The 12,512-nt window shown below is 44.1% G+C and overlaps 1 protein-coding gene across 8 annotated transcripts in view; it reads left to right on the forward strand.

The window, feature by feature from the left end:
• Positions 1-8,122: 8,122 nt before the first annotated feature.
• The window catches only part of TMTC4 (transmembrane O-mannosyltransferase targeting cadherins 4), a 60,018-nt gene continuing 55,628 nt past the window's right edge, over positions 8,123-12,512 (forward strand). For 6 of the 8 annotated variants that reach the window (XR_015704948.1, XR_015704947.1, XR_015704949.1 and 3 more), the window contains exon 1: positions 10,549-10,779. Coding sequence is in view for 5 of the 8 variants with exons in the window: in XM_009470214.2 (XP_009468489.2) it covers positions 10,549-10,779 (231 nt within the window). In the remaining 3 variants the exon portion in view is untranslated. Of the gene's footprint in view, positions 8,220-10,548; positions 10,780-12,512 lie in introns of those variants that run through there. The other 2 variants (XM_087758413.1, XM_087758411.1) reach the window with 1 other exon arrangement.

Below are 12,512 nucleotides of genomic sequence, written 5' to 3' on the forward strand. Positions count from 1 at the left end.
GTCAAGGAATCTATTATGTCTTTGGACTCTGCCTGAAGGTTTTGACAGAAAGTTCAAAGAGACAAACTTGCTGAAAGCTCTCCATATATTTGCCTCAGGGAGTAGGACTGGAGTGCATTGTTAATATCTTTACTTCCAGCTTGCAGACTGGAGCCATTTCTTCTTCTTTTTGTCTGTTTTTGACATTAATTAACCTTTTTTTTTAATGTGTTAAAAAAATAAGCGAGAAAAAAAGGCAGTAAGCTTTTTCTTTCGTTTTCTTTGTCAGTAAATCAAACTGAATAATTACAAGAGAGGCTTATTATTAGGCAGGATTTGATTTGAGATGCACTGAGCCATCTATTTTTTGCTGTGGTTACAAGAACAACCTGGTACGGGTAAGCCAACATATGATCCTGTGGGGCATCAACTCTTTTGTAGTCACTGCCTGCATACATGTTGCTACTCTGACATACCCTGGGGTAGATGCAAGCAAGTTTACCCTTCAGTGAAGTTATTTTTCCTTTATTATCCTGGTGCAGAATCTATCACAGCCCAACAATTCCACAATTGATTTGCTGGCAGCCGAGCCCTGGGGCTTGGAATGTAAATAAGACTCGGAATGAAAGTGATGTGCACTGCAGCAGCCGACACTGAGTGCAGGTACTTCATCAATTGACCTGATTTCTGGAAAATCCGCTTGCAACCTTGAAACTTGCTTGCAATTACAATCTTTGCAATAAAATATTAGTCTCCATGGTAATGAGAAGTGCTTTCCTAACTTATTTAGAAAAAAAAAAAGTGAGGACATGACAATATCTCTGAGAAAATGAAATTTTCAGTATCATTTCACAGTTGGACAGCTTCCTGCAGACTTGTCAACAGATTAGTAGCATTCTGCCCATTTTATACATAGAAAAACTGAGTAATTAATAGCCCTTAGGCCTTGCTTGCAAAAAGGAGATTTAATGAGCTCTGTAGCAGTATCAGAACAGAAGAGCACACAAATAGTTTGCCTGTGTCCATGCAAAAGAACACCACTGATGGCAGGAAGGCCCTGCCTTACTCCTTATGGGATCTACTAAATGTTATTAAAGAAATGCTGTTCTACCCATTTAAATGTTGCAAAATTGTGGGGCACAAATGATCTCTTTAGAGCAGGAATTCTGTCTTTCCTATGTTTTTGTATATTATCCATCACAATGGGAGTCCGGCCTATAGTCCCTAGCTTACCAGAAAAAAAAAAAAAAAAATTAGGGCCTAGTAGGCAACAGAAGAATATGAAAAATGTGACAGGCTCTGTACAAAGCCAGGTGCTCAACAGATGAAATATTATTCAGACCAACTTACAAATAAGGGGTTAAGAGTCACACGAATTGGGTTCTAAAGCTGGTTGTGAAATCTTTCTAAATAATTTCCTCACAGGAAACAGTCAAAATAATGGACAAAAATCTTCAAGGCCCGGAACAACAGAACGAAAGTCAGAGCGGGGAGAGAGAAGAGAACCGTCTTGTTCCTCCCTAGTTAAAGAGTCAGAGAGAGCCAGAGCATTCAGACTTTGGCAGCCTGCCCAGGGGGTTCCTATCAACTCTACTTTCCAGGGGACAAAAAGCCTTCCAGAAGACAAATGGTTAGCTGAAAAAAATGGTTAGCTCAGTCCTGTTTCTCCTGAGACACAGCTCTCTTGGATGGGCAGGAGAAGGAGAGGGCAGTTTGCATCCTATGAAAACGTTGGGGTTTTACTTTTCTTCTGTCAGCTCAGGAAAAGTTTTTCCAAAACCTCAGAATTCCTCATAGCAAGGAAAACGCCATGTTAAAACCAGGTCTGTTTGGTTCAGTTTCTTGTTCTTGCCACTGAATCGCTGTGCTATCATGGATAAGCGACTTTCGTTATTCCTCAGGTTTTCCACTTCTAAAGTGAGATGCTTTGCTTTGCCAAGCACTAGACGAAACAAAGATAAACTATTCCCTCTTAAATTTCTTATACAGCCATAATTACCCCTGAGCAAGAAGGGAAAGAAAAATGTTATTTACAAATCACAGCTGGAAATTACCTAAAAGCAGCCACTCTAGCTACACTCCACAGTAACTCATATGTCTTAAATTTCTCAGTGCTTTCTTGGGTAGACACTAAAATTTAAGCATCACTGTATGATCTCATGCTTACAGCCACACCTGTCTATGAAACAAAATGATTTTAGTAAGAATAACAATTTCATTTCACAAATACAAGTAACAAGAAAAGTTTAAAGTAATTTCTGCATTTTATGGCAGTGTTACTGTCTAATGCCCTGGTCTGCAGTCTGATGTTGTCTAGCAGCTGCCTGTCGGAGCACGCTGCTCACCAGCTTTGCCTCAAACACTGGTGCAGTTTTAAGATCTTTCAATTCAGATTTTGCTTTATCAGTTATACACTGGGTTCACATGAATCACGCACTATTAGCTTCTCTCTTTTTTTCATTCTATTATGGAGTGTTTCATTGTATGTATGTTCTCTTGATAAGATAAGAGTTCTCTTATCACTTTTAGGGTTGGCTTCAAAGATCCTTTTTTTCCTCCTACTTTTTAAATATAGGTCTTGGTCATGGAGTTCTTTACATGCGGATGAACTTTCAGGATTTCATGGAACCCATTGTTAGGTAAGTAGGTCTGTGAAAATGGAATAAAAGACAAGCTTAGACACATAGCTGAAACGCTAAAAATAGCTGGAAAGGGAACCTTTGTACAGAAAAAGGTATGGGCCCCAGTTCATTGTTTCTTGTACCTCACATCATCATTCTATATTACTCAGTACAAAATGACATCATCTGACTGATTTACCATATTCAGCACTTATATTTCACTTCGGCGAATGACTATGTGAGTGTAAAACAGAGGTCCCATTTGCTAACATTACATAATACAAGGAGAGGCAAATAATTTTTCCGGTTCTCTGACCATGGTTGCAAATACTTTTCAAGAGAAGCTATTTTAGATGCTGTTGGGTTTTCCAGTAGATTATAATTTCCCTAATCTTCTAATGTATTGCCCAGTACAATTTTACATAGTGTGCAATAAAGTTCCAATCAATGCAACCCTAAGACAGATACAGCAGTCTTTAAGAGTGCCTATTTATATTTATATTTGTATGTGCGTGCGTGTAGATAAAAGACTATTAAACTGGAGGACAAAAGTAATGAATTACAAATTGATTCTGACAGCAGAGATGCTTGTACAGCCTTTTGATTAGGACAATACAATTTTTAAATGCAAAACTTGGAAATATTCTTAAATCATATAATGGTAGCACATGCAATCATTCTGACTGCGTCTCCAATCTTTTCCTCATACAGCTTGAAATAATTTTCGGAAGGAAATTTGAGAACCTTTGAAAATGATTTAAGAGTTCCACTTTCCATTTAAATTTTCTTTTTTATCTTTGGCTTCTTTGTGTCAAGCACAGATAGTTATTTTCATTTCAATGTCTGGCAAAGACAGGGTGGAAGGAAAAAAACTTATCACGGTTAAGTGAAAACTTTGTATTTTCTCCAACATAACAAAAGCTAGGCAGATGCAGAGAGTGAAGCAGTTCAGTCTTAATGCTGAACTTTTGATGAGCTGGCATAACTACATTGGTACTTTCCCTGAAAGGCTTAGGTTGATTATTGATAGATGGTTCTTTATTTTCCCTATAAAAGCTAAAGCGTATCTTGTACTATGTCTAAAGAACTGTAGTGAAGAGCAGTGATGAGGATTCTTACGGTTCAGAGAACAACAGAATAGCAGAATCTTTGTTATTCACAAGTGTTTGACCTACTACAACATTTTCATTTTATATTGACAAGAACACATTTCATAACCACCTGAATAGCAGAGCACGATTCTCACATTTGGAATTAACTACTCTTTTTAAAAGATATTCGTTAACTACCTATTTGAGAGAAGGAGAGTGTGTGATTAAACATATACTTTAATATAATTTAAGACTGTGAGCCATAATCCTTCAAATCTACCCTAAACATTATATGGAGTAGCAACAAGACTTCAATGGATCTGCTCATTCTCAACCAGTGAGTGAGGATACATCTGCGGGAGCGGGGCTGAAGGATCCAATACTTGCCTGGAAGCCTGGATTCTAAAGAAACCTAAACTTGTGGGATCTGCCTGTCAATCCTCTTCTAATAACTTCTGTCCCGCTTAATCCAGAGTTATCAAAGTACAGGGCCTCAAGCATGTTCAGTTCCTACGTGTTTCATGAAAATCATAATGGCTGTGTAAATCACAGCAACCCTACAGACACTTTCACGGAGAGATCCAGCTATCACTGATCCTACGTGGCAGCTGGCTAGCGAGACGTCGGGGCAGGCCGTTCACCAGGGAACACGCTCATAGCTCTGGTCAGTCACAGGATAAAGCGAATCTGGGACAGGTGGCAAGCCAAAAAGCAGAGTGAGGAATACAGAGGGATCTTAATGAAGATGACTTGTATGGGTCGTGAGGGGAACTGCAGTTACTAAAGCAAGGAGGTGTAGGAATAGGAGACAGAGAAAAAACGGAAAACAAGGCTCCATTCTTTCCAATCCTCTCGCGACAATCTTGTATAGCTTCTGTTTCATTTGTATTTTGTTTTTATGATTTATGGTTGATCAAGACTGCAGCTGCAACAGGCATACAAGTTTGCCTCTGCCTACGTACATCTATGTGTACATACACACACACACGTGTGTACAAAACATGATATACAAAACAAGCTACCTAAGACCTTCTGCTCCTTAAAACGCCTTGTAGCAGAATAAATACTTGGGACACAAATTGCCTAGAGAAAGAGACCGTCAAAGTACTATTAACAACAGTAGCGCAAATATGCATATTATATATGCAAATATCTGCATACATGATGCTTGCGCGTGCCCCAACCATGCAACAAGTAAGTGGGCAGCTGGTTACCTGCAGTTACGAGCAGTTGTGCCCCACGGCCACACCCACGTTTATGATGGCAAAATCCAGGCTATGGAGAAGGTGCAGCTGTTTCAAAAATGACCGTGGTAAAGACGGACAGCCTTTTTAGGCTTCTGAAACATTTTGGTTTAATCCCCATTACCATAGTCCCTGACATTTTATTCACTCGTCTGCAAAGCCGCTGCAATACTCACAGATGCTGATCCCTTGAAATATGATGTCTTTTGCACGCTCCTTTCTTACAAAAGAAAGATTGGCCTTTGTGCAGATCTGCAACGGCGTGCTGCTAAAAATAAGGAAGCAATAGCCACTTAGGTAGATCAGTTTAGCATGCTGAGAAAACTACAGAGCAAGGAGATACTCACTTCATACATATATGCTCCCAGAAATTGCAGATTAAAAAAAAAATAGTGCTGTATTTCGGAACTGTTTTAAATTGAAGCGCTATAATAACCCTCCGACGAAGCAGACTGGAGATAAATTATGCAACTGTAGCTGATTTGAATCAGATTTTGAAGGAACTAGGGAACTCTCCAGAACAGGTATTTGCTCTGCAGTTCTTCAGACTAATTAAAAGAGAACAGAAGGTCTTTGTAAGAGCTCCTATATTATAAAAAGCAGAATAATAAAACCCCAAGAAATAGGCTTATTTCAAAGTGGAAAATAATGGGAAGGAGGGAGCTCTGTACGTGTCGTCTAGTTCACAAGGAAATGTTGAACAGTATTGTTGTATTGACATAAGTGGTGATGAGGTGATTTGTACCATCTGTGCATCTGGCTGTGGGGATATATATAAATTTGACCAGAACTGATGATATCAGCAGACTTACACTGAACAAATGAAATTCCAGTTATAAAACATAGATCAAGGATGTGCAGATGTATAAGAAATGTGAGCAAAGGAGCTACTAGGACGAGTATCTGATGTGAATGGGCCATTAGTAGAAATAAATACATCAGCAAATCTGATAAAGTCAAACCCTCTGCAGAACAAAACGTAACACAGAAACATGAAAGTGACTCAACTAGCGTTAAGGCTGGCAATTGTCAGTTGGTCCAGTGAGGCAAATCCCAGCCTTGATTTACAGAACCTTACATATATTTACATATGCTTAAATTAAAATAAATTCTTACACGTGCAAATTTAAGCACGAACTGAAATTTCGTTTACTTCATCGGAATTTATATAAGATAGAAGATTACGTGATAGACTGCCTTTCCTAACTAAGGATTTTTTTTTTTTCTAAATTGGGCCTCTCTCTTCTGAGTTGGGGTCCTTCTGTTAGTAAAAACGAACTATTTAAAATGTCTATAAATACTGTGATCTCAGGAAGATTGTTGGATTTGGAAAGACTGGAACGACAGTTGACAAGAACTTGACTTGATAATACTTATTTGGGGTAGTTTGGGAGGTGTAAGTTGAAACAGCAAGGAAATGTGGCAGTCATCAACCAGTACTTCCACATCACGAACTAATGCGGCAAACCAGTCATTTTTAGGAAGTGATACAAATCTCAATGCTTCAGATTGTAGGAGCAGAAAACCTAGAAAGCGTGCTGTTACAGATTATCTCACAGTTTATCTTGCATCTACAAGCTATTCTGACCAAAAAGTCATAAAGACATCTTTCACCTCTACCATTTTATGATTCTAAATTATAAGATACAAAGCTTACTGATTATGCCCACCTGTATCACTAAGTTGGGGACAAGGGCAGAATAGACAAGATCATTTTAAAGTACAAGGCACAATTTACTGGTTTGCAGGTCACGGTCTTTGTGTATTTATTTTAGCTCTTCGAACAAAGGGACCAGAAGTTTCTGACCGGTGAACAGAGCTTTGCGTGCTTGGTGACAGCCGATCGCCGGCTTTCTACCGCTTTCCAATCCAGAAGCGCCTCAGATGCTTTGTGGTAGCTGTTGAACAAGCCTAAGTTACAAGACTACCATCTTAAAAGCAGGAGGTTCACATATACTTTAAAAATATCTTAGCCTGGAAATTGTGCTGGTTCAGCTGCTGCCTCACAAGCAGCTGAGCTGTCCATGTTGTAGCAGCAGATGTTTCAAAGCAGGTGTCAAGACAATCATGGGTGGCAAAAACTGAAGCTCTCCCAAAGTAGCATTTCTACTTGAGAATTAAAGCCTCAAAGGAGCTATAAAATAACCTTGTTAATTTGACACTTGATCATGCAAACATCTCAAAAATCCCACTCCAAATTATATGACTCTGCCTGGCTCACAGCCAGGATTTCTCATCCAATTTCAGTATATTCAGATTTTATTGTTTTTAGGGAAGCTTCTGCTGAACATTTGGTGGTATAGTTCAGCACTTAATCACGCTTTCTTACAAGAAAATCGCAATGATGAAACACACGAATAAAGTAAACCTGATAAAGCCTTTTTATTGCTTCCTTAGAGTATCTGTCCTGCGGGGAGCACCCCGCAACACGCCCGGCAGGACCAGGGCCTCAGCGAGAAAAACAGGAGTAGGTATCAGAAAGGCGTTCTGCTAAAGGTGCCCGAATGCTGCAGCACCGAGCCCACCCCGGAGGGCGGCCCGCGGCACCCACGGCTCCCGCCCAAGGCGGCCCCCCGCCACCCCGCTACCGGCTTTCCAACATCTTTCCTTCAGGGGGATTTTCGCTTCGTGTAAGCCCGCCACCGCCGGAACCTCCCCTCCGAGGGAAGAGCGGGGGGCTCAGGGGCCCCCGGGGCCAGGCGAGCCCCCCGCGCTGGAAAGCCTCCCGCCCGCCCCGGCTCACCCGCTGCTAGCGGTCATGCTAACGGTCACGCTAACGGTCGCGGCGGTGCGCGAGGGCAGGGCGAGCCCGCTCCAGCCGCCCCCCGCGGCCAGCCAGGTGCGCGGGACAACGACGACCGGCCAGCGGGCGGGCGAGCTCTGGGAACGCGGCGCAGGCGGCGGGCCGCGCCCGCGGGCCACCCCCCCAGGGGAGGCCGCCCGGCTCCCCGCCCTCGTGCGAGGCGGAAGGGTGCGGAGTTTGGGGCGGAGGGGGACGACTCGCACCGGCCCGGCTGCCACCGCAAGTGATCTCCCCGCTCCGCTTCCTGGGCCCGGCCTGCCGCGCGTCACCGCCGCCGCCGCCAATGGGCGCGCGGAGCTGCCCCGGGGGGGCGGGGAGAAGGGGGGTGGGGCGGCGAGACAGCCAATGGGGTCTGAGGATGTTTCCCGGGGGCGAAGCCGCCGCGGCCCCTCCTCCGCCGGCCGCTCCGGCTGGGGGCTCACCGGGCGGGAGAGTTTCGCAGGCGGGTGGGAGATGCCGCGCGGGCTCCTTCTCCTGGCAGGTAACGCCGTGCGGGGCCGCGCCGGGCGCGGGGCGGGGGGGCTCGCCCGTGCCCTGCTTGCTGGCAGGAGCGGCGGCGGAACTGGCCCGGACGGCGCGGAGGGGGGGGGCGGGGGCGGCGGGGCGCTGAGGGCCGGGGCGGGACAGCCCCCTCGGCGGGGCCGCCGCCGCCGCCAGGACAAAAGGGGAGCGGCGAGCGGGGCAGGGCTGCCGCGAAACTCCTGGCGGCGCTCGCCCGCCCCGCAGCCTCACCCCTCGCCCCTTCCCGGGCGGGCTCTTTCCGCGGGAGCGCCCCGAGTTTGCGGGTGTCCGCGCACGGCCGTTGTGACCGTTGGTGCGAGCGCCGGCTCTCCCCGGCGGGACACAGGGCGCCGGAGCCGAGCCCCGCCGCCGCCCCGCCGCGGGGGGTGTCCGCGGTGGGTCGGTGCTGGGCGGTCGGGGGGTGCTCTCCGCCGCGCCGGGCCGGGCTCGGCTCGGGTTCGCCTTTCCTTGGGGGGCTGGGGCAGCGGGGCTGGCGGTGGCGGCGGGGAGGCGGCCTCCCTCCCTGCCGCCGCTGGGCAGTGGCGTGCCAGCCGGTCGGCAGCGGGGGAGCCCTTCGGGCCGCCGCTGGGAGGGGCGTGCGCGGCGGCGGGAGGTGGCGGTCCCTCGAGGGTGCGGGGACCGCCGGGGCGGTTAAGGCGGCGCCTGGTAAGGGAGCCCCCACGAGCTGCCCTCCTCTTCTGGACCGCGGGGGCAGGGCTGGCAGCAGATGTGCATCAGCTCAATGGAGCAGGCAGAATGGAAGAAACTTTCAGGGAAGAATGAATTTCGAGTAGATTAAATGTTTTAATTGGGTAGTGGGCATTGGTGCTGTATCTGTGCTGTTAGGAGCAATGCAGTGCACTTCCTTCTGATGAACAGCCTTGCTTTTAGTCTTTGTTTTCGTCAAACTAAGAGCACAAGGGTAAATTACTTTGAGAAAAGGTTTTGCTCTTAAAGCGGCTGGTCTGCTTTGCTCTGCTGAGGAGCTCCATTCTTTCTCAGGTTGCACAGCTCCACGTTACTGACGTTATCTGAATTTGGGAGCGCTGCCATGTAGTCCCCAAAGTGAGAAGGGGCACTGGTGTGACAGGGAGTACTGCCTGTCCATGTGCATACAGAGATTGGCAATATGTGGAGACTGGCACTTAGCATTGCAAACGGAAAGCTGCAAAGCAGTTGCTTCAGCAGCTCTAATGGTCAAGTCTGTTCAAGAAGCCAAATGATTGGAGCTTTTTCCTGGATTGTAATAAGACATTAAATGCAATGTTTTCAGGGGTGCAACACTTGATTTTAAAAGCCAGTAAATAAGAAGAAAGTGTGAAGCTGGGCTACTATATGTGCCTGTCGTTCTTGGGGCTTACAAATAAAAACTTTGTATTCTGCCCTGCTTTTACTGTAGTTTTCCATTCGTAACCTCCTCCCCCTGCTGTTTATAGCAGCACTTGATACTAAGACCACTCACAGTACTGTCAGAGCACCAGAGCAGCAGGGGCAAAATAGCTGTCCAGGCAGAGGGCTGGCTTTGGAGCATCAGAAGAGACCCTGCCAAGTAAAGGTGGCTCCTGGGTAAACCTCCAGCCTTAGTACCTCCACACTGATGTATCACTCAGTGCTGTTGGACTGCATGGTCTTTTTCATCTACCTCATAAGCCCATGAATACAGCAGTGGAATTTAGCCTATACTGCACTTGCGACATGCAGAGTGATCTAGTGAACACTACTTTGGTCTTAATTGTATGCGTCTTGTTGTCTCATTGTTTGAATTGTTGAGATTTAGAGCCTAGTCCATTAACTGCTATCTGTATATATCTGCCTGGGATGTTTCTATGAATTCCCTGTATGGGCGATGTGTAAGACTAGGTCATTTAATTCGATTAACGGAAGAGAGTTGAGCTCTTTTTGCAATTGATAATGTTTGTTTTTCACACTCAGAAGGAAATTATAGTGCTCTTAAGAACTTGATAAACACTCCACAGTCCCCGTGATGCCCCTGTTTGTTATACTTGAATAGTAAGAAACAGAAAAACAGTGATTTGCTCAAGGTTTTAGAATTTACCTGTGCCAAAGCTTCAGCTTAGAATCTAAGAATTTCTTGGCTTTATCTCTGTGCTCTAACCCTGAGAGGAACAGTGCCTTTCTTCCACATTTGAAGTACAAAATTTTGTTTAAATATGTTCTAGTAATTATGAAATGCACCAACAGGGAAAAATGTTAGGTTGTGTGAAACTTCATTCTCCTCGCCCAACCCAACTCTCCATTTTTAATTTTTTTTTTTTTTTAGTGAAATGCAACTATAACTCTGCATTTGTATGTATTTCTTTCAGATTTCCAACCAACATAATGCTGAAGTTCCCAACTTGGAACAAGCATTTCACAGAATGGCACAAACAGAACCTAATCTGGACCATGGCGTATTATGGTTCCTCCTTCCATCATACTGGGCTAAAATGGTTGTGGCATTAATTGCCTTCCTCTGTTTTGCTAACAGCTATGACGGAGATTTTGTCTTTGATGATTCTGAAGCCATCATCAATAATAAGGTTTGTCTCTCTCCCCCCCTCCCCGTGCCCTTTGACATAAATCGTCATAGGAAAAGAAATAATGACAACAGTTGATCTAAGTAGGCCCAAAATATTCATCCTAGAAAAGAGCTTCCTTCTAATATTCCTTTTTTTGAACTTCATTTTTCTGTTTTGTTTTATTGTTTTTTTTAAAGTAAGCCTTATTTAAGGTTGACAAACAATCTGTGCAGCAGTGCTCTACCAAAAAGCTAGAAGCGTAAGTATGCTTAACAAAATGTTTTTCCTAAAGCTATTTGAATAACATGACTTCAGTTCTAATGCATAAACAAAAGAGGGAACAAATTAAACCACTTCCCCCCCCACCCCCCCAGTGTGTCCCCTTTCATTCTTTTGCAAGTAAGATCCTCTGCTTAACAAGTGTTGATATCTGGTTAAGGGGAAGTGATCTCTTTTTTGCCATACCAAATGGACTTTGTCTGCTTGTCATCTAAGAAAGCATTATTTAGGGTTGCAGCAAATTTGGATGTGATGTTTAGTAACACTTATTCACAGGGTACCTGTACATCAAGACTGCCTATAGATCTAATTTTATGCTCATTTCTAAGTCAGTGAGAGTATGCAGTAGACTTTTCTAATACCCATTGGTGTTAATAGGAGATTTCTTCATTATCTTCTCAGGGTGACAGATGAATAAGCCCAATGAATAAACTTACTCTGATTGCAAGATACATAATGCATCACTAAGCGATTGTAGGGTGCAGGGTTTGTCCTGCTGTGGTTTATACCATAAAAATGTTAGAGGAGGAAGGAAAGCTTCCTTTTCCTATGCTCCTTCCCCACTTAAAGTTCCTGTGACAACTGTATTTTTTTTTGAAACAGAGGCAGCGTATTCTTGTGCTCTATTTTAAAACTGATCATACGTGCCGTGAACAATCCTTGAAATGCTTAGGGATTCGAACAAACCTCTAGCTGAGATTCTTTTGTCTTCGACTTTGAGGACCTGAGTGTCTTCAGTTGCTGAGACACTTCATAGAATCACATGTAGCAGTTAGTGAGCCTGTGCTCATGGGTGGGTCTTGGTGTTACAGCTCTTGCTGTTCTGGGAGGTACTTGTTAAATGTTTGGAAAGAGAAGCGCAGGGTAAAAAGAATCACCTGTTGGTTCTATTTTCCTGAAGCCATGGGGTTACAAGGAGGATAATCTGGAAGCTCATTCTGCTAGAACACAATTCACATTTTTTTTGCCTTGCACAAGATTTAGAGGCAACGTATTGGAATGTGCCTTGTAGAATCCCACAGAAGTACTGTTTCCTTAGACAAATTTGTATTATGCTTGTGTAAGTCGTCATACCTTGAGTTATAAATGTATGGGGGGGAAAATACATCTGCCAAATTGGAAATAAATCTCAAAGCTTCTAAGAGAGTACTATAGACAAATTAAGAACATACGGTGATTTTTTTTTTTTTTTATTATATTTTAATTTACACAGATCCTGGCAATGTTTCATTCTGCAAAGTTTTATTTGGGGCACAATTATAATATTTTAATTTCCTGAAAGAATGAATAAAAGACTGATGTTGAAACAAGGCAGGTTGTTTTCTTCATGCGCAATTTCCACACTTGTAATCTTTCTCTATTTCTTTCAGTCTTTACTTCAAAAATGTTTCAATTTACCTATGCAACACAATAACCTGCACCAGGGTTATAGCTGTTGGCAATGCTGAGATATTCAAGCAACTGCTTAAATAGAT

Source organism: Nipponia nippon, unplaced genomic scaffold (assembly GCF_047370975.1).
Source record: "Nipponia nippon isolate SJK-2023a ecotype South Korea unplaced genomic scaffold, ASM4737097v1 scaffold_2, whole genome shotgun sequence".
Taxonomy (NCBI): domain Eukaryota; kingdom Metazoa; phylum Chordata; class Aves; order Pelecaniformes; family Threskiornithidae; genus Nipponia; species Nipponia nippon.